At 43.1% G+C, this 27,462-nt stretch overlaps 1 protein-coding gene across 1 annotated transcript; it reads left to right on the plus strand.

Moving 5' to 3' along the window:
• The first annotated feature begins 2,194 nt into the window (after positions 1-2,194).
• LOC143899393 (uncharacterized) lies at positions 2,195-3,586 on the plus strand. Its single transcript, XM_077409652.1, has one exon. It carries the CDS (start codon positions 2,195-2,197, stop codon positions 3,584-3,586), a length of 1,392 nt encoding a protein of 463 aa, XP_077265778.1.
• Positions 3,587-27,462: the final 23,876 nt, after the last annotated feature.

Consider the following 27,462-nt stretch of genomic DNA (forward strand, 5'->3'; position numbering starts at 1 on the left):
CACCGGAACGTTGAACTCTCTTATCGTTCGAGTGGCGCGATTGGAAGGAGCGAGAAACGCTCTGCGTCAACGTTTCGCGCAGGTGGGCGCCGGTCACGGCGAACCGAGCAGAGGATTTTCGTGGACGGAAATAGAGACGGCTTTCGAAAGTCGCGTACTGACCGGTGCGGTTATAAACTCGAATCACGTCGATCCTCGATTATTTCTCGAGGACGCGAGGCGCACGGTGCTCGAACAAGTGCGCGTCAATCACGAGAGACACGCGTGCCTGAAGGTCAACACAGTTTTCAATGGCGAGTTCGTCGCGGGGGTTAAAACCGACGTGAAAAGCGTTGCCACGGGAAATCGTCAGCTCTTTCCTACGGCTGATTTGCGAGAATGGTACGACAGATACGTGATCGATGCCACTCTGGCGGGTCTGGATGAGTTTCAGGAACGCGACAGTGGCTGGGCATTGTCGCGTATATTGAACCTGATCGTGAACGTGAACAAGTGCAATCCCATGCACGCCGGATGTTGGTTTGAAATACCGCAATGGATAAAGGTAAAGAAAGCGGTGATCAACGTGCATTCATACGACAACGCGTGTTTCGCGTGGGCGGTAATCTCCGCTTTGTATCCCGCTCTGCGGAACGTGGATCGATGCGGGTCGTATCCCTATTACGCGACGGTGCTGAATTTGGAAGGGATCGAGTTTCCTATGACTCTGAGACAAATTTCGAGGTTCGAACGACTCAACGACATATCCGTCAACGTTTTCACCACTTGGCGGAAGGGACGAAACGACGAGATCGTTCCTTTACAGCTGACCAACGATAAGAAGGACAGACATGTCAATCTGTTGTATCTGTCAGATTCGCGAAACAACTCGAACGGCGGTCATTTCGCGTGTATAAAGAATCTGTCGCGATTGTTGGGGTCTCAGTTAAACAGGAGCAAGAACATGAAGTACATATGCGATCGGTAGGTATAAAAAAAGAGTGCGATGTATGTGCGTACATATTTTATTTTCAGATGCTTACACTACTTTCACTCGAGAGAGAAATTGTCCGCTCACAGCGTCGACTGCGGAAAAATGAACGACTGCGCCATCGTTCTTCCGAACGACGACAACAAATGGTTGTTTTTTCGCGATCACAGTAGAAAGGAGCGACTTCCCTTCGTGGTCTACGCCGATCTGGAATGCGTGTTGGAGAAAGAAAAGATAGACAACGATAACGTCAAGAGATACACATATCAGCATCACAGAGCGTTTAGCGTGGGATACTACCTGTGCAGCCCGTACGACGAGATTGGACCCGGGTACAGATTTCGTCGCGGCGAGGACTGCGTGTCGTGGTTCGTCAACGAGCTCAACGTTATCACGCATCGCGCGAAGGAGATACTCATGACGAACGTGACCATGGCGGAGCTCACGTTGGACGAGACACGAAATTTTTGGAGCGCGACGAGCTGCCACATATGCGAGAGACCGTTCAAATCGGAGGACGGTCAACGCGTGCGCGATCACTGCCACTTGACCGGACGTTATAGAGGTCCCGCGCATCCGCGTTGCAACCTAAATTATAGAGACTCGTACGTTATTCCTGTGTTCTTTCACAATTTGTCCGGTTACGATGCCCACTTTATTATCAAAGATATCGCCAACAGCTTCGAGGGTAGAATCGATTTATTACCGCTCACCAAAGAGTTGTACATATCGTTCACGAAGTATGTAAGGGAAGGCGTTAACTGGGGAAACTGCGCGAAATTGCGATTTGTGGATTCGTTTAAATTTCTCAGCACCAGTCTCGAGAGATTGGCGTCGTATCTCGATAAGGGCAAGCTGAAAATCATGCGTTCGGAATTTTCAGAACTAAGCGAAAGCGATTTCGACCTGCTCACACGTAAAGGTGTATTTCCGTACGAGTACGTCGACGGCTTCGATAAGTTGCTGGTGACGGAATTACCGCCGCGCGAGGACTTTTACAGTTCGTTGACCGGCTAAACCGCGAGCGAGAGCGATTACGAGCACGCGCAGAACGTCTGACGTTGTTTTCGCGTTAGAAATCTCGGCGAGTACAGCGATCTGTATCTCAAAACGGACGTGCTTCTCCTAGCGGATATCTTCGAAAATTTTCGCGACACCTGTATCGACACTTACGGACTGGATCCCGCGCATTACTACACCCTACCGGGATACACGTGGGACGCGATGCTGAAGTACACGGGGGTGCGATTCGAATTGCTCACCGATATTGACATGGTAATGTTCGTGGAGCGCGGTATCCGCGGCGGTCTGAGTCAATGCTCCAACAGGTACGCGCGAGCCAACAACAAATATATGCGATCGCACGACTCTTCGCAACCGTCGACGTATCTCATGTACTTCGACGTGAACAATCTGTACGGTTGGGCGATGTGCGAACCGTTGCCGTACGCGGACTTTCAATGGGTCGACGACGCGGAGAGTCTCGACGTAATGTCCGTGAAATTGGACTCCGCTATCGGTTACATCTTGGAGGTCGACCTGACGTACCCGCATGAACTCCACGACGCTCACGCTGACCTTCCGTTCTGCCCGACGCGCGATAAGCCTCCCGGAAAACGGTGCGATAAACTCCTCGCCACTCTGCGCGATAAATCGCGCTACGTGCTGCATTACCGTAATCTACAGCAATGCGTGCGATACGGATTGTGCGTCACGAAGATTCACCGCGCGCTTCGATTCGCGCAATCTCCGTGGCTTCGGGGATACATAGAGCTTAATACGGGATTCAGAGCTCGCGCCAGCAACGATTTCGAGAAAGAAATGTACAAATTAATGAACAATGCGGTATTCGGCAAGACCATGGAAAACGTACGAGATCACGTAGACGTGCGTCTCGTGACGCGTTGGGATGGGAGATACGGCGCGGAGGCGATAATCGCGAAACCGAATTTTCACAGTCGAACCGTCTTCGCGGAGAATCTGATCGCCGTCGAGTTGCGCAGGCTCGAGGTGAGGTTGAACAAACCCATCTACGTCGGTATGTGCATTCTCGAGATATCCAAGACGCGCGTTTACGATTTTCATTACGATTACATGGTGCCGCTGCATCGCGAAAGGTGTAAGATAATGTACACGGACACCGACAGTCTCATATATTTTATCGAGTGCGACGACGCGTACGAGGATATGAAACGCGACATCGCGAGATTCGACACAAGCGGCTATCCCAAGGACAACAAGTATCGCATGCCGCGCGTCAACAAGAAAATACCCGGTTTGATGAAGGACGAGAACGACGGCGCGGTGATGACGGAATTCGTTGGACTGAGGTCGAAAATGTACGCCTTGAGGGTCGAGGAAAAGAGCGACACGAAGAAAATAAAGGGCATCAAGAGAAACGTGGTCGCGAGAACGATAACGTTCGACGATTACGTGTGTTGTCTGAACGACGCGATAGGGCAGTTTAGGCGTCAGTCGTGTATTCGTTCGACTGCACACGAGGTACACACCGTGTCCGAGTTGAAACTCGCTCTCAGCCCGTACGACGACAAGCGATACGTCGTTCCCGAGTCGTACTACACTCTACCGTGGGGGCATTACAAGATACAGCCGTGAAAAGGACCTTTTTTAATAAAGAATATACAACAGTCAACAGCCCTTTTTTCCTCTGAGTAAACTGACGATACAATTGCGCGAGGATTCGCTTATCGCTCGGCGGATGTCAATAGGGCAGCATATAACTCTGGAAATAGCTTTGAAAGATAACCGCGATTGACCTAGAGGGGGAATTCGGAATGGCCCGCCCTCTCGCGCCGGGCGAGAGTGGTGGCGCCCCTCGCTTCCCCCCACTATCCTGAGTTAGAAAAGCGGATTTAGAATCAGGCTTACGTGACGGTGGGTCGGGGACAAGAAGCGGAACGCGTGGGGGCTGCCATAAGCGGTGGGCGAGGGGATGGCGTCGGCAGACGGGGCCGCCCGCGATTGACTTAGAGGGGGGAATTCGGAATGGCCCGCCCTCTCGCGCCGGGCGAGAGTGGTGGCGCCCCTCGTTTCCCCCCACTATCCTGAGTTAGAAAAGCAGCGGCGGGGCGGCCCCCGTCTGCCGACGCCATCCCCTCGCCCACCGCTTATGGCAGCCCCCACGCGTTCCGCTTCCTGCCCCCGACCCACCGTCACGTAAGCCTGATTCTGAATCCCCTATAGTATGCCTACTAATTCTCTTCCTGAAAAATGACCATCTTTAACGCAATCATCTTACTTGATAATTTTCTTCCGCGATACGCATTGCAACTATATCGGAAAGTTAAAGTTTTATTTTTATTCTTTTCCAATGATTTTTCTTTAATTTTTTTTTAAAGAAATTGCACATTTATTAAGATAACTTTTAATTTTAATTTTAATTTTTTTTATATGAATATCACCGAACGTTGCGTTATGGTATATGTCCACTGCACTTATTCGGTTCAATTATATTCGAAAGTGTGGATGAGAATAATTGTGTGTCTATCCATTTTTTGAATAAAATGTCTCTCTTTTTTTCTTCACAATCACGTCGCGTTGACATTGCTGCATGTTGTCTTGAGTCAATTAACGGTTCTTCTACAAAATTGTATCTAATTTCGTACAAGTGCTTCTTCTAATTGTACGAGATTTCTGTACGATTTTTCGTGCTTTTTTAATGCCACTTCTGTTCTTGTCATATATATTCTATGGAATATATTTAAATCTAGACTGTTTATGAAATAGTCTAGTAATGATTAAATGTTTTTTGCTTGAAAAATCGCTCAAGCAAGTTGAATTGCTTTAACCTCGCCTACTGCGTGCGCTTATGATGCTTCTTGAAATTATCCTCGTTTTCCTTGATGATCAACTGCATCCGGAAGCAATATTTCACATAATCTGACAATGAGTGCTGATGGTTAATTTTTATTTCGATGTTGCTCTTTGTCTTGTTGTCGAAATTCAACATCAAGATACGGTTGTTGGCCTTTGCGATAAAGCACTTACAATAAGTGAAAGAGATGCACGTTTGCTATCGTTTCTTGCGTAACGATTCTTGAAGGGATACCAGTGGCATGAATTGCGCATTGCATGACTGTACGAATATTAATGCACAATATTCGTCTGTTAAACAGTATTTAGCGACTTATTTCCGCCGATTGTACGCTGGCAGTTGCATGTCTTGGTAGGCGACAGTGCGGACATATTTTCTTCTTTAACAAATTCTTCTTCTACATTTATTGTTGATGCTAGTACGCTTGTAGCATTAGAATTCGTTGAAGTAATTAGGACTGAATATCTTAGGCGATCCAACGATGATCAAGCGTTCGTATTTCGTAGTTTTCGTAGTGATCGTAATGTGCATGTTTCCCAGAATAACGATAACGACAATGATATACATATTTTTAACAAAAATTATATAAATAACCATGTATTAACATGTAAATAACATACGTGAAACATACAGAAATTAAAATATAAATATAATATTTCAATTTTCCTTACAAGTACAATGAAAAGTTGGTAAAAATGATTTATTTAATATATTTATTTAACTCTCTCTCGGGGTAGAATTATAAATGGTCATTTTTTTTAAGGAAGAGTGCAGTTTTTTTTTCTCACAATTGTAGGAACTATAGTATAATGCGGCATAGCAACTCGATCGTCCTTCGGTCGCGTAAATATTTTCGTGCCCGCTTCGCGACAAGAGCGTTAGTTTTATGTTCGACGTTATTTTGTTAAAAAGCAGCGCGTCCCGGCAACGGGAAAACAGGCTCAGTCCTACAACGACCGCCGAAAGAGCCAGTCTCTCTCGTTTTCACGATTCTGTATTCAGTAATAAATCCTGACTAATATAACACATTTTAACGAGTGGCTTCCTCCCCTTACAAATTCAGAAGTGGGATCGAGGATCGGTATTCGAGTGTTGACGCAGTGAACCGCCGTGATAAACTGCCGGGTAATTTCAAGCGCGGAACTGTATCGGTGAGGTGTCCTTCAGTGTTCCGAGCTTCCGTATCGTTATCGGAAACGTGATGGCCATATACCAGTGTAAAGTGCTCCAGCTCAAAGAGTTGCTGCAAGAACGGCAGTTGCCGACATCGGGCAGCAAGACGGAGTTGATAGCCCGATTGCAAGCGTCAGAGCCAGATAACGACTGGATTAACGAATTAAGAGCGATCGGTGTGGTACGGAATCAAGATGAAAGCGAGCAGCACGAAGACACGGCAGGAGATCGGCGACGAGAGGCGGAGCATACGTCGATAAGTGATATCGAGCATGCGAGTGAGCGGTCGGAGAGAGATCGACGCGCGAACCGCGGCGGGACTCTGCCAGAAGACGTGGTGCGTGAGATGGAATTCATGCGGCGAGAACAAGCGTTAATGCAGCGAGAGATGCGGATTCTGGAAAGAGAGAACCAGATGTTGCGTAATGCCCCGCGGAACGATGCAGGACCGGAAGTGCCATCGAAACATAGCGTGAAAGCAATATGTGAATTGCTGAGCGATTTTCAAGGAAAAGAGGGCATGTTCCGAAATTGGGAGAAACAAGCCCGATTATTAATTGCAACATATCGTTTGGATGACAACAGTGCAAAGATTCTCATAGAAGCGCGTCTTAAGGACAAAGCGTTAGAGTGGTTTCACTCTCGCCCCGAGCATGTCGAGCTCAGCGCGAATGATATACTTCTTGAAATGCGCAAGATGTACGATCACCGTCAAAGTAAATTGAAGCTGCGGAAGCAGTTTGAAGAAAGAAAGTGGAAGCAGGGAGAAGCGTTTAGTGCATATTACCACGAGAAGATTATACTTGCTAATCGCGTTCCAGTGGATGAAGAAGAAATTTTGGAGTACGTTATCGAGGGTATATCGAGTTTGCAGTTACGTAATCAAGCAAAGCTTCAACAGTTCGCTTCGAAAGACGAGCTGCTAACGGCGTTTGAAAGTGTCAATCTGATGGAGGAGAAAAGTCGTCCGGAACGAGAGCTGAAGTGGAAGAACAAGAAGCAGAAGGACGTGCAGTCTCATACGAAAGTGTCGGAGAGAAAGGATGCGTCGACGGAGTCAAGTGCGTCACAGGTCAAAATACGGTGCTACAATTGCAGCAAATTTGGACATATGTCTAAGGACTGTAAGTCGCCTAAGAGAGAGAAAGGTACCTGTTTCAAATGCGGAGAAAAAGGGCATGTAATGAGCGAATGTAACGGTAAGAGTGAATCAGAACAAGTTAATTACGTAGATGCCTCGTTGATTAGTAATGAATTTCAAAAAGTAGTTACGATAAAATTGAGTGATTCTATTGCGAAGTATGAAACTAAAGTAGATGCGTTGATCGATACTGGGAGTCCAATAAGTTTTGTGAAAGAAAAGATTATTCCCTATTGTTTTATTAAGCCGATTGATGTTGGAAATAAATTTTGTGGAATTAATGGCAGTCAGCTAAACGTAGTTGGAACTACTACAATTGATATTCATTACGATCAAATTAGTGAAGCTAACGTGTCAGTATACGTGGTTGCTGATAATACTACGTCATTCTCTATGATAATCGGTCGGGACATTCTAAAAAGAGCTAAAGTTAATTTAATTGCTATTCCTGTAAACGTTGCGGAAAATTTAGATAACGACGAGATTCTGAATGTAGATAACGAGATTCTTAATATTAATATAAGCGATATGCCAGATAAAGTAAGTGAAACGTTAGTAATTAATCCGGATATTTGTCCTGCTAAACAGTTAGAGTTTAAAAAATTGTTCGAAAAAGAATATGTATTGCCAAAACGTCCTTTAAAGCCCAAGGTTAATGCGGAACTGACATTAAAGTTTGATAATGTAAAAAGCTTTCATTTCTCACCGAGGAGATTATCGTATAGTGAAAAGGAACAGTTGAGGAAAATTTTGGACGAATTATTAGCGAAAGGAGTCATTAGGCCTAGTAACTCCGAATATGCATCGCCGGTTGTACTTGTACGTAAAAAAAACGGAGAGTACCGAATGTGTATCGATTATCGAACTTTAAATAAATATATATTACGAGATAATTCTCCAATTCCAGTGATAGAAGATCAATTAAATGTTCTTAGAGATAAAGAATATTTTAGTGTATTAGACTTAAAAGATGGATTTTTCCACATTCGCATGTCTGAAGAGTCCATTAAATATACTGCATTTGTTACACCATTCGGCCAATTTGAGTTCGTTGTAGTGCCGTTTGGATTAAAAACAGCCCCGACTAGATTCCAAAAATTTGTAAACGATATATTGCAGGAGCTGATCCGTGAGGGAGATGTAATAGCATACTTTGATGATTTCTTGATAGCAACTAAGTCGTTAGAACGTCATCTCTATGTATTAAAACGCGTATTTAGATTATTGATCGAAAACAGATGTAATCTGCGAATTGACAAATGTAAATTCTTATTTACCAAAATAGAGTATTTAGGCTACTCCATCTCTTCACAGGGCATAAGTCCGACTGATAGTGGCATTGAGGCTGTTTTAAAATTTCCCGTTCCTCAAAGTGTGCGCAATGTGCAATGTTTTCTCGGGTTGTGTTCGTACTTTCGCAAATTTGTTGAAGGATTTGCATTAATCGCTAAGCCTTTATATAACATACTGAAAAAAGATGCCACGTTTACTTTTACTGAAAAGGAGTTAAATGCTTTTGAGGCTTTAAAATCTAAGTTAGTAGCAGCGCCGATATTGGCCATTTATGATCCTCATGATTATACCGAATTACATTGTGATGCTAGTTCACACGGCTTCGGAGCCGTACTGGTACAGCGTAAGTCAGACCGTAAATTGCATCCAATTTTCTATTTCTCTAAACGAACAACACCAACGGAGAGCAAATATCACAGTTTTGAGCTAGAGACATTAGCTATAGTATATGCTTTGAAAAAATTTAGAATATATTTAGTCGGTATATCTTTCAAGATCGTTACAGACTGCGATGCTCTTAAATTGACGTTACAAAAGAAGGATATTAATCCTAGAATTGCCCGCTGGGCCTTAGAGTTGCAAAGTTTTGAATATACAGTAGAACACAGGCCGGGCAATCGAATGAAGCACGTGGACGCACTCAGTAGATCCTTTAATATTTGCGTCATAGAAGATAATCCGTTCGAGTATAACTTATCAGTTTGCCAGTCGCAAGATAAAGATATTATTGAACTAGTAGGAAAACTAGAGAAATCAGAAAGTCCATTCTTCGAGATGCGTAATGGATTGGTTTACCGTAAAAAGAATAATGATCTGCTCTTTTACGTTCCTCAAAATATGGAAAATAATATCTTGTTTAGATATCATGATCAAATGGGGCATCTGGGGGTAGAAAAAACTATGGAGGTAATACTTACAAGTTATTGGTTTCCTGATTTAAAAGCGAAAGTAAGAGCGCATATCTCTAATTGTTTGAAATGCTTAGCATATTCTCCACATTCGGGAAAAACGGAAGGCATTTGCATCCGATACCAAAAGGAAACACTCCCCTGGACGTATTGCACATTGACCACTTGGGACCCATCGATAAACGGTGTGCGACAAAAAAATATATTTTCCTAGTTGTAGATGCGTTCACAAAATACGTCAAGTTGTACGCCACAAAGACCACCGCAAGTAAAGAAGCTATTAAAGCACTATCCGATTATTTTAGCAACTATAGTAAGCCTCGAGTTATTGTCTCCGATAGGGGCTCTTGTTTCACTTCGCAAGAATTTAAGAGTTTTGTTGATAAGCACGTTATTAAGCATATATTGATAGCCACTGGTTCCCCTCAAAGCAATGGTCAGGTGGAACGACGTAATCGCGTAGTGATTCCTATGTTGGGCAAGCTTGTAAATAAAGAGGAAGATCAACTTTGGTATAACGTGTTACCGCAGATCGAACACGCTTTAAACAACACGATAAGCAAAAGTACAAATGAAACACCCAGCCAATTGCTTTTTGGAATCGACCAACGTGGCACAGTAGATGACCTGATCAAGGAATACTTGAATTCGTGCGTAAATGTTAAAGATAGAGATCTAATAGATATTAGAGCAAGGTCTTCCGAAAAGATAGCGTCTTCTCAGGAATATAATAAAAAATACTTTGATAAAAAGCACAAGAAACCGATTGTATATAAAGAGGGCGAATATGTATTACTGCGTAATTTTGATAGTACTGCCGGTACTTCTAAGAAGCTCGTTCCTCAATACAAAGGGCCATATGTTGTTGCGAAAAAATTGCAAAATGACCGATACTTAGTTTCCGATATCTCAGGATTTCAAAGCACCCAAAAAAAGTATCAAGGCGTTTGGGAAGCCAAAAACATGCGACCCTATGTTAAGTAGACCATTAGGGATAAATAGCTGGTAAGACGTCACACTATGTTTAATAATTATTGTTGTATGCGTTATCCTTTCAATGAATAAATCGAGGACGATTCTGAGTCAGGATTGCCGAAACTGTAGGAACTATAGTATAATGCGGCATAGCATCTCGATCGTCCTTCGGTCGCGTAAATATTTTCGTGCCCGCTTCGCGACAAGAGCGTTAGTTTTATGTTCGACGTTATTTTGTTAAAAAGCAGCCGCGTCCCGGCAACGGGAAAACAGGCTCAGTCCTACAACGACCGCCGAAAGAGCCAGTCTCTCTCGTTTTCACGATTCTGTATTCAGTAATAAATCCTGACTAATATAACACATTTTAACGAGTGGCTTCCTCCCCTTACACAATGTACACTTTCGTGGGAAAATAAAAGATTATATAAATGAGAAATATAATCTCAAAATAGCACTTTCACATGGGGACTTGTAAAAGTATTACTCTGCAAAATGCTATATTAATTATTTTATATAATTTTTTCATTAAGCTATGGCACTATATAGAAGATGACATTTCTTGTTAAAAAACAGTTTCTTTACTTTTGTTGGAATAGTTAAAATTTCTATAATTAATACTATTTTTAATATTTGTATTATAATAGGTGATAAAAAATTGAAGCAAACAAATGGAAATTTTAAATTTGAACATTATTATTGCGGTGTATAAAGTGTTTTACAAAGTTGTATATGAAATAGAGGTATTAACCTATTAATGCGCAAAAAATTTGTTATAGAATAATTATGTATTTATGAATGTTTATGTGTGACTATGTGCGCGTGTGTAACACAGATAGAGATCAAGACCCCGTGGTTCGTCACTTCTACAGTATTAATCGACTCCAAACCCTCTCTATCTGTGTTTTTTTAAAGATGTGTTTTTTTTTAAATAAAAATATAAAATTGGAATAATTGGGTTACTGTGCTGAGTAATATATTACAACAAAAATAATGTTCAAAAATAAAAATAATATAGTGTCCAAAAGAGATTAATTAATAATAAATAATCAAGAGTTATCTGCAGGAAACCAAATTGGTTTGTTTGACTTAAATGTGAAAATTGTCTTCCATAACTAGTTATTTTTTTGGGCACTATTATGTCGCAGACGAAAGACCAGCAACTTCGTCAGCACTATATAAAGTTAGTAAACTTTTTGGCGGTTTAGGGCAAGCGGTATATAATATTTTAGATGACATCCGAGACAAATGTCGTTTAGTTACGGTCATGGTTACAGCTGTTTCACCCCTCGTCTTCAATGCTGATTTTATTACGCAAGTGGCATTTACACTGGCCGAAGACAGTTTATTGCGTTTTTTGCATTTCAAATCAGTTAAAATTGAAAACATTCTCTCCGGGTCTGCATTTGAATGGGGAAGTAATCTAACAGCGCTAAGAACATTTCTTAAAGTGGTATATCTGTACATATTATTCGGTAAGCGGCGCTGCAAGATTTCTTTCCACATATCATCAAAATTTAATTTTAATAAATTTTGTTTTTCTTGTTGAGAAAAATCTGTAGACAATGCAAACTACTCTGTTCTTAAAAATTCTTCATTAAAGCCACCGAGAGTTCTCGCAACGGAACAAACATGCTGCAGCGATAATTCTCTATTGTCATCGAATAACGACATTGATGCCTCAAAAACTTGCAATCTTTTTAAGAAATCATCGGAAATAGGCAATCTTTTTTGTATTTCCTCCGCAGCAGTGATATAAACTCGTAAACAGTTTCGTCGAATAATTGTAACTATATCTACATGACGATCGTTAGATTGTTAAGATATTCTTCACATTCAGATCCGATGCAAATTTCATTTATATCTTTTTGAATTTCTGAAAGTTAACAGATTTTAACTGCAATAAATGAATTTTTGTGTCTTTTGATTGGAAATATGCATTAAACGCATTAAACATATTCGAAATATATTTGAGGAATAGAAAATATGCCTTTAGTTCTAAATTATCCATCATAGACAAAAGATGTTCTCCAGATTTTGTTTTATCGCTCACAACTGTTTCCTGCAGAAAATGATGTATAGTGTCCCATAATTCGATAAGTCTTTCCACACATTTGTGATGAGACAACCAGCGTGTTTCACTTAATTTCAAAATTTTGCAATGCTTTACTTGAAAGCCATCGCAAAATTCGCGAAAAATTGCCGAACGTTTCGGACTGCTGTTTAAATAAATAGCTATTTTTTTTTAAGAAAATCGTCGCAAAATGACGGTATTTTGTCACATGCAGCGTGCGCAGTTAATGCAGCCGAATGGCATGGACATGGAAGTGTTAACACATGTTTACACATTTGTTCTAGTTTCGTCTTAAATGACATATATTTTCCTGTCATTACAGATGCATTGTCACAAGATAGGGCAACAATATTTGAGAAAGGAATCTGTAAACTTAACATTTCACACTTGAATGCATGGAACAACTTTTTAGCACTAGAATCTCTCGCATCAATATTGATCAATTTGACTATTCATCACACATTTCCATATCGGAAAAAAACAAAGCGACAGAATTAAATGGAAGAAAGATAAAAATAAAAAAGTAAAACAAAATGTATGTGGTGTGTGTGTGTGTTGCAAATAGAGATCAGGACCTTGTGGTTCGTCACTTCCACAGTATTTTATGATTCCAAACCCTCTCTCTATCTGCGTGTGTGTACGTACAAACAAATAATGGTGAATAAATGCGAAAAGAATGACAAAAAGAGAATGATAGCTGCTACAGTAACCCTAATAATCCTTGACAATATCAAAAGCTTCTATGACACGATGTGATTAATAAGACGCCACGACGCTTATTGAAAGAATCGCGAGTCGCGAAAAACAATTGCGTGGGAATCAACTGCATGATAATGCAGTTCGATGATGCAGAATCGATAGATAAGTCAGCTGTCATAACGCAATTATCGACACATTACATGAAAATCGCGTGATTCAAATCCCGATATCAAAACCATATTATTACGTAAATCTTTATCGATCTCCCAGTGTGCGCATGAGGTGTATTTTACATTCCAGGAACTCGATTCTTGAATTTGTTCGCAAGAGAAACGTATGCGCAAATTCTGCTTTTACAGGAAAGTAACAAGTTGATTGGCTATTGAGTGACTTTTAACCAATTAACTTGTAAGATTTCTATAAAAGCAAAAATTGCGCGATTTTCTTGCGAATGAATTCAAGAGTCGAGCCCCAGGCTTCTTTTTTCTACATCTCATATAGAAACAAATTCCAATGAAGAAAACCATGTATTACAAAAAACAACATTAAAAATAAAGTTTCAATTTATTAATATACTTTAAAATGTGTGCAACAATGAATAATATTAAACAAAAAATATTAATTAATTTAATACTTACAATATTAATAATGTAGAACGCAATTTACAATCCACGCGCTTTTTTATGTTTCAAAATTCAACTTTCCGATATAGTTGCAATGCGTATCGCGGAAGAAAATTATCAAGTAAGATGATTGTGTTGAAGATGGTCATTTTTCAGGAGGAGAATTATTTGATAAGTTACTCTCTTATTTGAAAAGATACAGTTTCGTGGGAAAAGTTTTAACCATTTGTAAAAGCGCTTCTCAAAAAATTTGCTCTTTACAGTGCTATTTTTAAATTGTTCAATTCTTTCTTGCACTGATTACAGCGATGAAAAATGTGACATTTGTTGGAGAGATGAAAGCATTTCCTAATTTTTCGGAATAACATATACATATATTAAAAAGTAACGAAAATAATTGTCGCAGCAAACATACAGCTTAACTACTAGATTTTGTTCCCGAATTGAAGCCGCGTTGTTCTTGATTTAGCAATTCATCAGGCGTTACTCGTCATGTGATGAAGTAAATTGAAAAAATATTCACGAAACGTCTTATTCTAAACCAAGAACAACCTAGGCCGATATTCATAGTTATTTAAGACCGTCTTAAGTTCAATCTTAAGATGTCATGAACCAATCATAGAGCCGTATTAGCATCTTGAAACATTACTTAAGATGGTCTTGAAGACTGTGAATACCAGCCCTAGTGATAGTACAATTTATTCACTGCGATGAAACACCGCGATGTCTGAAATATCAAACATAATTTTTTGGAAACAGCAAATATAATGAGAAATAATTTATTTTGCTCGGAATATTACGTGCAAAAAATAAATACATAGCGATCTGTGGTAAATATAAATTGAATTTTATCTCTGTTGTTTTCAGTAAATAACTAATAATGTATGTTTTGCTAATATGTTAAAGTATTATATTAGGTGAAGTATATGAACGTTTTTTATTAAATGTAAGATGTAAGTAATCGCAACACTCTCACTGCAGCTTTCCTTTTTCTACTGTACATACTAATAAGACGCCTAGTTAGGAAATATAAACAATTGTTTGTTTAATATTGTAATAATATTAATACTTGAATATATTCTTACACAATATATGCATTATAATTGTATGCATTAGAATGTTATTTTCTATGTATATTTTATTAATTAATAACAATTGTTTAAATTTTCCTCATGACGGAAGAGACCACCACCTTCTCACGGTTTCTGTCGAGCAACAACATGTACGTAATTAAAAGTAAAATTATTTAAATTTTGCTTTTATTTTACTTTTGTTAAGAAAATTTTAAATATACATTAATAACACATTTATTACAAAATATTATATAAAAAAAAACGTACACGTTGGTCAAGAGTGGATTTCAATATTTTTATAATTTTATATAGCTATATTGGAAATGGAATGATACGTATTTTGAAGGGGATGGGGGATTAAGTGTAAAAAGATAGAATGAGCAGTGTTCCTGATTTATTAATATTTTTTAATGAATAATTAAAAATACTTAATTCTTGTATACACGTATATAACGGATATTGCTAATTGCGGATTATTAATATTTTTTTCTACAAAAATTAACAACAATTATTTAAATTTTTATATATAATGGTAAATAGATACATTTATCGATTATGATACAATATTACGCGCACGTCTTACCCTACAAAAAAGTTACCGACTGAAACGTCGCGTCGGATCGCCACGCGTCGCGCGACTCGAATTCTGCAAGAGCGAAGGAGACAGAAAATCATATATCCGTCTCTTTCTTATTGCCCGACGTTGCCCGACACACCGACAGGGCACGAGACTTGTGTGCGTATGCGACGGAGACCGATCTGTGGCATCACTGGTTCAACCTCGAGCTTATCTGTCACAGTAACAAATTCTTTTTTAAATTCTTTTATCGCGTCACTTAAAGTCTTTCCGAGCTCCGCGATCGCTCCCTCGACGAAGCTCCTGTTGGCCGCGTCGGCGCCGACCTTCGGCGCGGCTACGCGTCGTATCTTGCGTCCCGACGCGTCGTAGGAATCTTGAGCGTTCAAACAAAGCGCGACGCTTTCCAGCGCCCACAACTTCGACTGTAACAAAACCCCGCCCGAAGCCCAATGGAAGAAATGCGTAGCTAAGGAACTGCCCCCCGAGATCCTCCACCGAAATCACGACGTCCCCACCGCCGGACATCTTGGCATCGCGAAAACGATTGCTCGCGTCGCCCAGTTATATTACTGGCCCGGCATGTTCCAGGAAATTGCACAATACGTACGAAACTGCCCTTGGTGCCTAAGGCACAAAGTCGCGCAAACCCGACCGACGGGAACACTACACGCCACGTCCGTCACCCGACCGTGGCAACAGGTCATCCTCGACCTAATCGGACCGCTGCCGCGATCAAAGCAAGGCCACACATGGCTTCTAACAATGCAGGATCGCTTCTCCAAGTGGTTGGAGATGCGCACCCTGCGTCGCGGCACCGCCACCACCGTAACCACGCACATCGCCGAAGCGATTATATTCCGCCACGGCTGCCCCGACACGATATTATTGGACAACGGCACGCAGCTCCGTTCCAGTAAACTCGCAAAAATACTCGCCGCCCATAACGTCCGACACGTATACGCACCGGTTCACGCGCCGCATTGCAACCCGGTTGAGCAAACAAACCGGGTTGTAAAAACAATGATTTCGCAATACGTCGACCGAAACCACCGTAATTGGAATGAACGCATCCCCGAACGCCAATTTGCGTATAATACGGCCCGCATAATACATCTGGGTACCCCATTTCCACGCACACGTCTCCCGACAATACAAAATGCGGTCAAGGGGCAAACGGTGGCATATCAGATTCAACGCCACGGGCACTATAAGCACGATCCGAGAGATCAAACCTAAAACCTAGAGCGCCGAATTCGCGCTTTCCAAGGAGGGGAGTGATGTAACGATGCACCCCCGAACATGCATCGTTCCGACGCAAACATTTCGCCGAAGCCACCCCGCCGACCACCCGCGGGGTGAAGACCGGGCACGGTGTGCCCATTTCTTAAATCGTAGAAAATAGCGTTAGGAAGTCCGCGAACGGACTCACCGCCTCGACGCGCCGAGCGGTGCCAAAGACGGCCGAAGACCGCCGAGCGCGATCGCGGCGTCGGGGCGTCGTAGTCACCGATCGCTCCGCCGCAACCGTCGGAAACCGCGCGGGCACATGCAAGCAAATCTAGCTAAAGCCGTACATACGTATTGGCCCGTTGTAAATGTCGCGAGTGTATATTGTTAGAGAATAAAAGTAGCTAGGCAATATATACTTCTACCCTCAGGGCGAATTGCGGGGGTCGGGGGGGGGGGGGTACGTTCCCCGCGGGGGGAACGCCATAAGAGATGGGCGAGGAGGGTCCGGGAGGAGCAGGTGGTGGGGGTAAAAGTGGGGGAAAAAAGGAGTGGGGACGGACGAGGAGTGGGGGAAGAATTCCACTTCTGGCCTCAGGCTACTCTGGAGGGGAGCGGGGAAGGGGGGTACCGCGATACCGACGGTGCGCGAGGAGGGAGCGTCGTCGATCGCGGCGAGGCGCGTACTGTCGCCCGGGTCGGACGTGGTTTCCGGCCGCCCGTTTCTTAAACGGCGAAAATCGCGAGTCGTCCTCCCGCGAGAGGGAGCGTCGATCGCGCGCTTTTTCGCTCCGACGGGCCGGACGCGGTTTTCCGATGTATCGAGAGAGAGAAACCGAGAGAGAGAGACGATACCGCTCTCTTCGTTCACCCCGAACCGTTACGTTTCGCTAATAATATTTTTTTATCGCGCGTCCGAACTCGTTCAAGGTCGCTTTCGACGTCGCGTCCTCCTTTTGTTTTTTTTTCTCATCTCGATCGACGCTGCGAGCGGTCGTCGTGTCTTCCCGCGAGGGGGAGCGTCGATCGCGCGCTTCTTCGTCCCGACGGGCCGAACGCGGTTTCGCGAATAGTATTATTTTATCGCGCGTCCGAACTCGAGTTCAAGATCGCTGTCGACTTCACATCCTCCTTTGGTTTTTTTTTCGAGCGACGCGGCGAGCGGTTCGCGGAACACGCGCGACAGACTCGAGTCAACGAGGCACAGCGGTAATATGTATTTTACTTGTTAAATTTAAATCAAATTAATTTTATAAAAAAGATGTATAAAGTATAAATTAATGAAACTTACGATTAAACATCACGGGGAAGAGTATATCCCCGACCCGTCAACAGACGGAAACGGAGCTCGGACAACAGCATGAACAACGCCATAGTATCCGGCGGGTCACGCCGATCACCACCCGGTAAAAAGTCGCGCTGACCGATGCGGAAACGTGGACGAGCGTAGGTAAAGCTCCCATCCAACCAGTCGGGCACCACCAGCGTAGGAGGGGTGGTTTCCTCCCCCGCATCGACAGCCCGGAGTTCCTCCAGAGTCACTACACCTTTAACTGGCACAAACTGCTCGAGAGGAGTCATAATCGTAAAAAAAATTGAAAAGACGTTACGCGACAGAGAAACAGTCTCGAACTAAAGCAACTCGTTAAATTATATAAAAGCTAGCAGTCATAATCAGCAAAAAAATTGCGATAAAAATAATACAAAGATAGTTCCGGATGTGGTTTTCCAACCAGCCTCGTTGTATCGAGAGAGACCGAGAGAGACGATACCGATCTCTCTTCGTTCACCCCAACCGTACGTTTCGCGAATAATATTTACACGTTTCTGTAATTCAGATTGCAACGAACATGCGCCGGACCTCTGTAACCCGCTAGGGCGCACGATTACACGCGTAAATTGTCGCTCAAATATCATCATTATTATTATCAGACGGTGTTCGGAGGAGAAAAGCTACGTAGGATTTACACCTACGGGTCTCGTCGTCTTTTCGATCGAGTGAAATTCTGTGTTCCCGAGGGTGAAAGGCCCTTCTGGATAACATGCAGAAAGAGTGCGACGAATTGCTTGCCGCGGACGAATTGCTCGCCGCGGACGGATATCGCGCGTGTTTTTTTTCTTATAAATTGGATAAATAAACATATAGATACGCGCATGTGTATCTCGAGACAAATATATATCTTATTTCATACTTTTTTTCTTTATTCGTGGACGATTCCTCAAAGACGCGTACAATATCGGGGAGGAGGAAGTCGCGTTAAAAATATAAAATTGTAATATGTAAAAAAAGATATACGCTTCTGTCACCGATATCGTGTTTCCATTTATCGCTCCCTATCCCACCCAATCTCACGCGCGTTCGCTCACTCGCGCTGGGAAAAAAAGCGTCGACGATCCCGGCGTATGAGTCGGTTTGATAAAACGCATATTTTCCTCTATGCAAAATGCTATTTTTAGTATATTTTGTTTACCGCAATATCCTCCTTTTGTTGCACTGCCTCGATATATAAAAAACTCACGGCTAGACTTGGGTGTAGTCAATCCACAGTTTTTTGAGACAACGACGCGAAGTCTTTTAAAAAAAAAGTACTTTTGAACAGTGACAGTGCCAAGATGCGATTGCAAATAACGTATCCGTTTGACGGTGTAAGTGTTTTGTATTTTGTGTTGCGCAATAATAAAAAAATTCTGCGTAATAATTTTGTGTAACATATTTTTATTTTTAGTACATAAAAGTTGACAAATTGAAGATTGCAGAGGTACCTCTGCAAATGGGGATGAACGTTACGTTTACTCCATACGAGGAATCTTTGCAAATGAGATACCTATTTGACGATATAACATTTGAGGTGCCTGTGCACATGAAGGTGAGTACATATTATATAAGGTATACGATTTAGTATATCCAATAAATTATTAAATAATTTGTTATAGCCTGACGACGTTCGCGAGTCTATTCCGGCGACGTATATAAATTTCATTCCAGAGGTACGTTATTTGTGTGTTTTTTTTTAAATAATGTATTTCGTTTAATTTTTTACAGCATGATGTACATGAGAAGACGTTATTTGAAAAAACGTTTGACGAATATAAAAATTTTACTACATTTGAGGTACGTGATTTCTGCGCGTGTGATGTTTTAAATATTTTATATATAATTGTTTTTATAGGAGGAAGGTGCCAATGAGAATCCAGCCGAAATACACGTGCATTTCGGCACGTCGACGGTGAGTCGTTTAAGTAATATTTTTTCTAAAATATATAAGTAGGGAAAAAGAAATTTGTAATTATCGTATACATGAATGGCTCATGTTTAATATACAATTAGGAAAAAAGAATTATTTATTATTTGTTAGTAACTCACACTTAACATGTTTTTTTTTATAGATATTCCGATATGACGAAACAATAGATGCCACGCTCCTACCAAAGGTGTGTGATAAAAAAAATGTTTATGAAATTATTTTTAATAAACTATTTTTTTATAAAATCAATTTTTAGTGGGTAATAGACGTTCCGGGCACGGGGATGTTACACATTTATGATACGATACAGTGGGAGATGCAGTTACATGGGAAGACATCTCTGGTCTTTTGCCCGCCGGAGGTTAGTATGTTCATTATTAATAGCATACATAAGTTTTAAAAGTATATACAGTATTTAATAATGTGTGTTTTTAGCATGTTATTTCAACTCAAATTAGTGTAAAGGGCTACGTTAATAAAGACCCACAAGCGTGGACACAAGCGGAGAGGCGGTGGCGACGAAAAGACGTCGATTATTTGTGGTACGATACGTCGTACCGCCGAGACATCGCGGCCATTTACCACGTGGCGGATGTTTTTGACCTGACGCGTCTCTTCGGGCTCCAGCTCTATGAGGAGGAGCCTGAAGAACGAAAAGACGTCAATTATTTGTGGTAAGATAAGTCGTACCGCCAAGACATCGCGGCCATTTACCACGTGGCGGATGTTTTTGACCTGACGCGTCTCTTCGGGCTTCAGCTCTATGAGGAGGAGCCTGAAGAACGAAAAGACGTCGATTATTTGTGGTAAGATACGTCGTACCGCCGAGACATCGCGGCCATTTACCACGTGGCGGATGTTTTTGACCTGACGCGTCTCTTCGGGCTCCAGCTCTATGAGGAGGAGCCTGAAAAACGAAAAGACGTCAATTATTTGTGGTAAGATTCGTCGTACCGCCGAGACATCGCGGCCATTTACCACGTGGCGGATGAAGATTGGAATCAAAACAAACCTTACTGTTTCGTGCGCGACCGAGGTACCCTCGGGACACGAAGTATGCCGGGACCACCCTGTCCAGGGCGCGGGGCAAGAACCAAGGACGTAGCGAAAAGAGGGTTCAAAAAACGCTCGCCAGGTTTTCTGACAAACACACTTTATTGCACATAGAGTATTTCTCGCATTCACGCACCCGAGCACCCGGAGCATTCGCGGGATGGCGGGACGGAAATCTTGAGTCGCTCCTTCTGTCTGCGTGGCTCGCGAAACGGAAATCTTGTAGAGCGGTAGATGACCGCCCTCGCGTCCGGAGATCTTGCTCGCGGTTAACGGATATCTTGTCGCGACGCAGACGAGCGACCGCGGTCACGAGGTGCGAGATGCTCAGGCTTTCTTGTTGTCTCGTGTACGCGATAGTGAGTTCGCTTTTTCCACAATCACTATACGCTGTACATTCACGATGATGGTCCGTGTTCACGAACGGCGCGGCACGACAAAATGGCCGCGAGAGAGGGGTCGATATCGGGATCGAGCTCCCTGCGCTGAGTTATTGAAAAGTGCTCGCTTGCACTTACGCTCGGTTATCACAACACGTGTTGCAATCACGATACCCGGGCTGACTGCAGGTGACGATCTCGTTCGCCGTCTGTACGGTCTTGTAGATGAAGATCACGGTACCGCACGCGGTGATCACGTGATCTGTTTATGCTCGTTGCCCACTCGATTGCGGGCGACAACTCGTCAATCTCGTCTGACGAGAGATATTGCGCGACGACTAATGCCGCTCGCGACAACACTTATACGCTCGAAACCACCCTCGCACAGGGCGTCTCGCGTTCCCCAATACCGAATTCCTCGCAGTCGGAAAACGGCTCACTCTTCGCGGCACGAGCGAAAGAGCGATTCGAGATGTTTCACGCGGCGATCTCACGGATGCGGCTCGCGATGAAACGTGATCACGGACTTCACGCACTGGCGGTCGAGACCACTCCCGATAGGCACAATGTCGCGAACGCCCGGCTCGATGTGTCTCTTGTCGCGGCAGAGTACAGAAGAGAGCGCGGATCGATATCGATTGTCCTTCGTCCCGATAGGAGACCCTCGGCGGGGGTATGGGCCTCACGAAAGGCGAATCACATCGATCCGCGATGTAACGCGTTGCGCGGTATACATATTTCGGAATACGCGTGCGCGTTTTGCAATCGCGCTGTCGAAACGGTAGCGCGATACTCGGGTGATCTCGGATAAGGTCGAGTCAAGCCCGAGGGTTGTTTGTGCTTGCGCCAGGGGCGATGACTTTCGCGACAGCGCCCTGCCACCTGACTTTACCTTAATCCTTAACACTTACTATCTATAATACTTTTTATAATACTTTTTATAATACATTTTTATAATAATATTTATAATACTTTTTTATAATATTTTTTATATTTTCATAAAAAGTTATCTTATAAATATATACAAAATATATTATAGAAAACGAGCGTCGATGTCAATTTTTTTCCTATTTCCATGTGCTCTATCCCACCTACGCTTTTCTCTCTCGATCTTACTCGCGTCTTCTCATACGCATGTTCTCTCAATCCCATTTATCGTAAAATGGTTTTATCGTATAGTAAAAAAATCAATTCCGATGAATGTGTACAATTTTTTATTAAGATAGTTCGATGATGAAACAACTTTTTGCCAAAAAAAATGATATGTTTTATATCGAAAGAAGGAACTTTCATGAATCGCTTAAGCTCAGAAAAAAAGATAATTCACTTTCAAATTATGTGATTTTAACATTGGTCTAATAGGAAAAAAGAGGTATTTTTTCTATGAATAACACAAGTCTGCGAAAAAAATTTTTGCCAAGAATGTTCAGCGATCCGATCCATCTGTACGATCCCTGAAGCGTGAAGAGCTTCCACATGTCGTTCTTCAACGTGCGATTGAATCTCTCCACCACCGACGCTTTCATCACCGAATACGTGGAGTAGTGATTCACCTTGCGCACGTCGGCGTTGTAGAATTCCTTTCCTTTGTCCGTCTGCAGATTCTCAGGGCACCGCGCGTCCTCGCGAAAGATCTTTCGCAGAGCCGTCGCGATCTGCTTTCCGCTCTTGGTCTTGAGCGGGATCGCCCAGGCGTACTTGCTCAGCACGTCGATGACCGTCAAAATGTAATTGTTACCCGCGTTTTGGCGCGAATAGGGACGCATCTCGACCACGTTGGCCTGCCACAGATCGTCGTAACCGCGCACCACGACGCGGCGACGGGGAAAAGTTCTTCCTCGCCGGCGCGTGCAGTTCCTCCACGAGTCTTCGTTTCTCCACGCTCATTTTTGTTTGATAATCCGTAAAACGGTTTTGATCGCGATGAGTTCGACCTCGAGCTAATCTGTCACAGCAACGAACTCTTTTTTAAATTCTTTTATTACATCACTCAAAGTCTTGCCGAGCTCCGTGATCGCTCCCTCGACGAAGCTCCTGTTGGCCGCGTCGGCGCCGACTTCCGGCGCGGCTACGCGTCGTATCTTGCGTCCCGACGCGTCGTAGGAATCCTGAGCGTTCAAACGGAGCGCGACGCTTTCCAGCGCCGAGATTTCGTTCCCCAATTCTCGGAACGCGTTGTTATTTTTAATCTCTTCGATCAAAACGCTTTTCAGTTGTCCAATCGTGACCTCTACGTAGCTCCTGTTCGTCGCGTCGGTGCCGACCTCCGGCGCGGCTAAGCGCCGTATCTTGCGCTCTCTCGCGTCGTAGGATTCCTCGTCCAAACGGAGCGTGTCGTTCTTCAGCGTCGCGTTTTTCTTCTCGATCTCACCGGTCACGACTTTCCTAAGCCGTTCGATCGCGTCCTCGACGTAACTCCTGTTCGTCGCGTCGTCGCTGTCCTCCGGCGCGGTTACCCGCCGTATCTTGCGCTCCCTCGCGTCGTAGGAATCCTCGCTCACGAAGAGCGCGTTGTTGAGCGTGTAATTGCGCAGAGACTCGATCGAGGAGCGCAATCTCACCGTGGACGCACCGTCATCGTTGCTCCGATTCGTCAGAGACATGCCGAATTTGTTCACGGACATCGCGCGCGAGGAGGCGCCGGGAGCGCGCCGCGATTCGTACTGCCGTCGCGATTCGCGCTACCGACATATTTCGTATTTTTTTCTCTACGCGAAAAAAAAAACAACGAACGATGTCGTTCCTCTTCACACGCGCCTATTCCACAAAACAACGAACGATGTCGTTCCTCTTCACACGCGCCTATTCCACAATTTCCACAGTGTACATTACGAGCTACCGAGTGCGCAAAAATGGTCGGTCGCGAAAACGCGATAAACATTGCGTACCGCCGAATGCGTAAGAATGGCCGGTCGCGGTACCTCTTAATTGAACAAACAGAGAAACGGCGAACGATTGACGAGAGAACGAGACGGGGAAGTAGCGATAACGCGGAGACGCTTCAGCGCGAATGACCCGACGAGCCGCTGCGGCGCGAGTGAGCGATAACGCGAGGTGCGGTTACGAGCGATAACGCGAGTTGTTCTAATAATGTTCTTTTTCTTTTTTCTATTTTTTTCTTACGTATTGTTCAAATATAAAAATAACACTTTTATAAATAATAAAAATTTTTTATGCAGCATACGGATATTATAACATAAATTTATACGACTACATGCAACATAAATTATTTTGTCGCGAGAATGCGATAAACATTGCGTACCGCCGAATGCGTAAGAATGGCCGGTCGCGGTACCTCTTAATTGAACAAACAGAAAAACGGCGAACGATTGACGAGAGAGCGAGACGGGGAAGGAGCGATAACGCGGAGACGCTTCAGCGCGAATGACCCGACGAGCCGCTGCGGCGCAAGTGAGCGATAACGCGAGGTGCGGTTACGAGCGATAACGCGAGTTGTTCTAATAATGTTTTTTTTCTTTTTTCTATTTTTTTCTTACGTATTGTATAAATATAAAAATAACATTTTTATAAATAATGAAATTTTTTTTATGAAGCATACGGATATTATAACATAAATTTATACGGATATTATAACATAAATTTATACGACTACATGCAACATAAATTATTTTACTGTAAACACTAACTTTTTATAATTACTAGACACTACAGACGCGCGCGCTATTTAGCTTTAACGTTATGCTATTACTATTACACTACAGACGCGCGCGCTATTTTTTAGCTTTAACGTTATGCTATTACTATTACACTACAGACGCGCGCGCTATTTAGCTTTAACGTTATGCTATTACTATTACACTATTAACCCACCTTGATACACAAACACACACACACACACACACACACACACACAACTGACAAAATATACAATGACAGCTGCGAATGAAGTAAGCGCAGCAAGAAAACCAATCGGCATCGTGGAAGAAAGTGACAACAATACCTACGACATGCCCTTTTTGGAAGAGGAGTCACTATATAATTACCTATCTCCGATCCGCTGATATTTCGCGTGGCACTTCGAGCCTTGCGTGACGCGACCAAAATTCAGAATTAAACGATTTTATATTTATAATAATGATGAGAGATCGCATTAATAATAATATTAACCTCGCGATACGACGCGAGCCGACGCATGACAGTCCCTCACAGGATGAAGCAAGCTCGCGGTGCGGCAATCAATCGAGATAGCCAATCAGCATCGCGGAAAAGAGGCTTCAATTTTACGATACAAACGAAAATTCACTCAGGTAACACGCCTTTTTTTTAAAGCGGATGTAAACATATCCTTCTAACTTCACTTTTCAAAAAAATTATGGCGTATTCCAAACTCGTTGAATTGTGAGTGCCGCAACGCTCATCAAAGCTGGCTGTGATATGAGCATCATTACATCAGCATATTACAACCACTTTGTGAGCAACGCGAGCACGAAACGAAAATTCACTCAGGTAACACGCCTTTTTTTTTTAAAGCGGATGTAAACATATCCTTCTAACTTCACTTTTCAAAAAATTATGGCGTATTCCAAACTCGTTGAATTGTGAGTGCCGCAACGCTCATCAAAGCTGGCTGTGATATGAGCATCATTACATCAGCATATTACAACCACTTTGTGAGCAACGCGAGCACGCTTTCCTCCTTGCAGTCGAGAATACAATCTCCAGAACGTCTCTCATGTTACATCCTTTCGCGTTTCCGCACGGTGTAAACGGAGAGGGCGATGCGTAAAACGGCAATCGAAATCGTCAAAAATGGCTGTGATATGAAATTCAGAGGAGCAACACGCCAAAATATATTTGGCAATAGAAAAACCTCCAATTCGATTGGCGATCGGCGATTCCGATTTTCGCGACGGATCAGATATCTCGTTACGTCGACTCTCCACAAATCCGATCTGCAACAATTCCTCACGAGCGGTCCGTATGCCGCGCCGTCGCGAGCAAAACTCATTTTATACGCGTTCGTTATCTCAACATTGTCTTTCCCCGGAAAAAACGACGACCGCTCGCCGCGTCGTTCGAGAAAAACAAAAGGAGGATGTGACGACAGCGACCTTGAACGAGTTCGGTATTATTCGCGAAACGTACGGTTCGGGTGAACGAAGAGAGCGGTATCGTCTCTCTCAGTCTCTCTCGATACAACGAGGCTGTTCGGAAAAACCGCGTCCGGCTCGTTGAGACGAAGAAGCGCGCGATCGACGCTCCCCCTCGCGGGAGGACGACTCGCGATTCTCGCTATTTTGGGGAAAGAGTAATAGTAATAGCATAACGTTAAAGCTAAATAGCGCGCGCGTCTGCAGTGTAATAGTAATAGCATAACGTTAAAGCTAAAAAATAGCGCGCGCGTCTGTAGTGTAATAGTAATAGCATAACGTTAAAGCTAAATAGCGCGCGCATCTGTAGTGTCTAGTACTTATAAAAAGTGGGTGTTTACAGTTAAATAATTTATGTTGCATGTAGTCGTATAAATTTATGTTATAATATCCGTATAAATTTATGTTATAATATCCGTATGCTTCATAAAAAAATTTTCATTATTTATAAAAGTGTTATTTTTATATTTATACAATACGTAAGAAAAAAATAGAAAAAAGAAAAAAACATTATTAGAACAACTCGTGTTAAAGCTCGTAACCGCACCTCGCGTTATCGCTCACTCGTGCCGCAGCGGCTCGTCGGGTCATTCGCGCTGAAGCGTCTCCGCGTTATCGCTCCTTCCCCGTCTCGCTCTCTCGTCAATCGTTCGCCGTTTCTCTGTTTGTTCAATTAAGAGGTACCGCGACCGGCCATTCTTACGCATTCGGCGGTACGCAATGTTTATCGCGTTATTGCGACAAAATAATTTATGTTGCATGTAGTCGTATAAATTTATGTTATAATATCCGTATGCTGCATAAAAAATTTTCATTATTTATAAAAGTGTTATTTTTATATTTATACAATACGTAAGAAAAAAATAGAAAAAAGAAAAAAAACATTATTAGAACAACTCGCGTTATCGCTCGTAACCGCACCTCGCGTTATCGCTCACTCGCGCCGCAGCGGCTCGTCGGGTCATTCGCGCTGAAGCGTCTCCGCGTTATCGCTCCTTCCCCGTCTCGCTCTCTCGTCAATCGTTCGCCGTTTCTCTGTTTGTTCAATTAAGAGGTACCGCGACCGGCCATTCTTACGCATTCGGCGGTACGCAATGTTTATCGC

This window comes from Temnothorax americanus, unplaced genomic scaffold (genome assembly GCF_048541705.1).
Source record: "Temnothorax americanus isolate GAGA-0224 unplaced genomic scaffold, ASM4854170v1 Scaffold27, whole genome shotgun sequence".
Taxonomy (NCBI): domain Eukaryota; kingdom Metazoa; phylum Arthropoda; class Insecta; order Hymenoptera; family Formicidae; genus Temnothorax; species Temnothorax americanus.

Excerpts from the sequence above, each read along its gene's own strand:
- LOC143899393 (XM_077409652.1), top strand. The coding sequence starts at position 2,195 with ATGCTGAAGTACACGGGGGTGCGATTCGAATTGCTCACCGATATTGAC.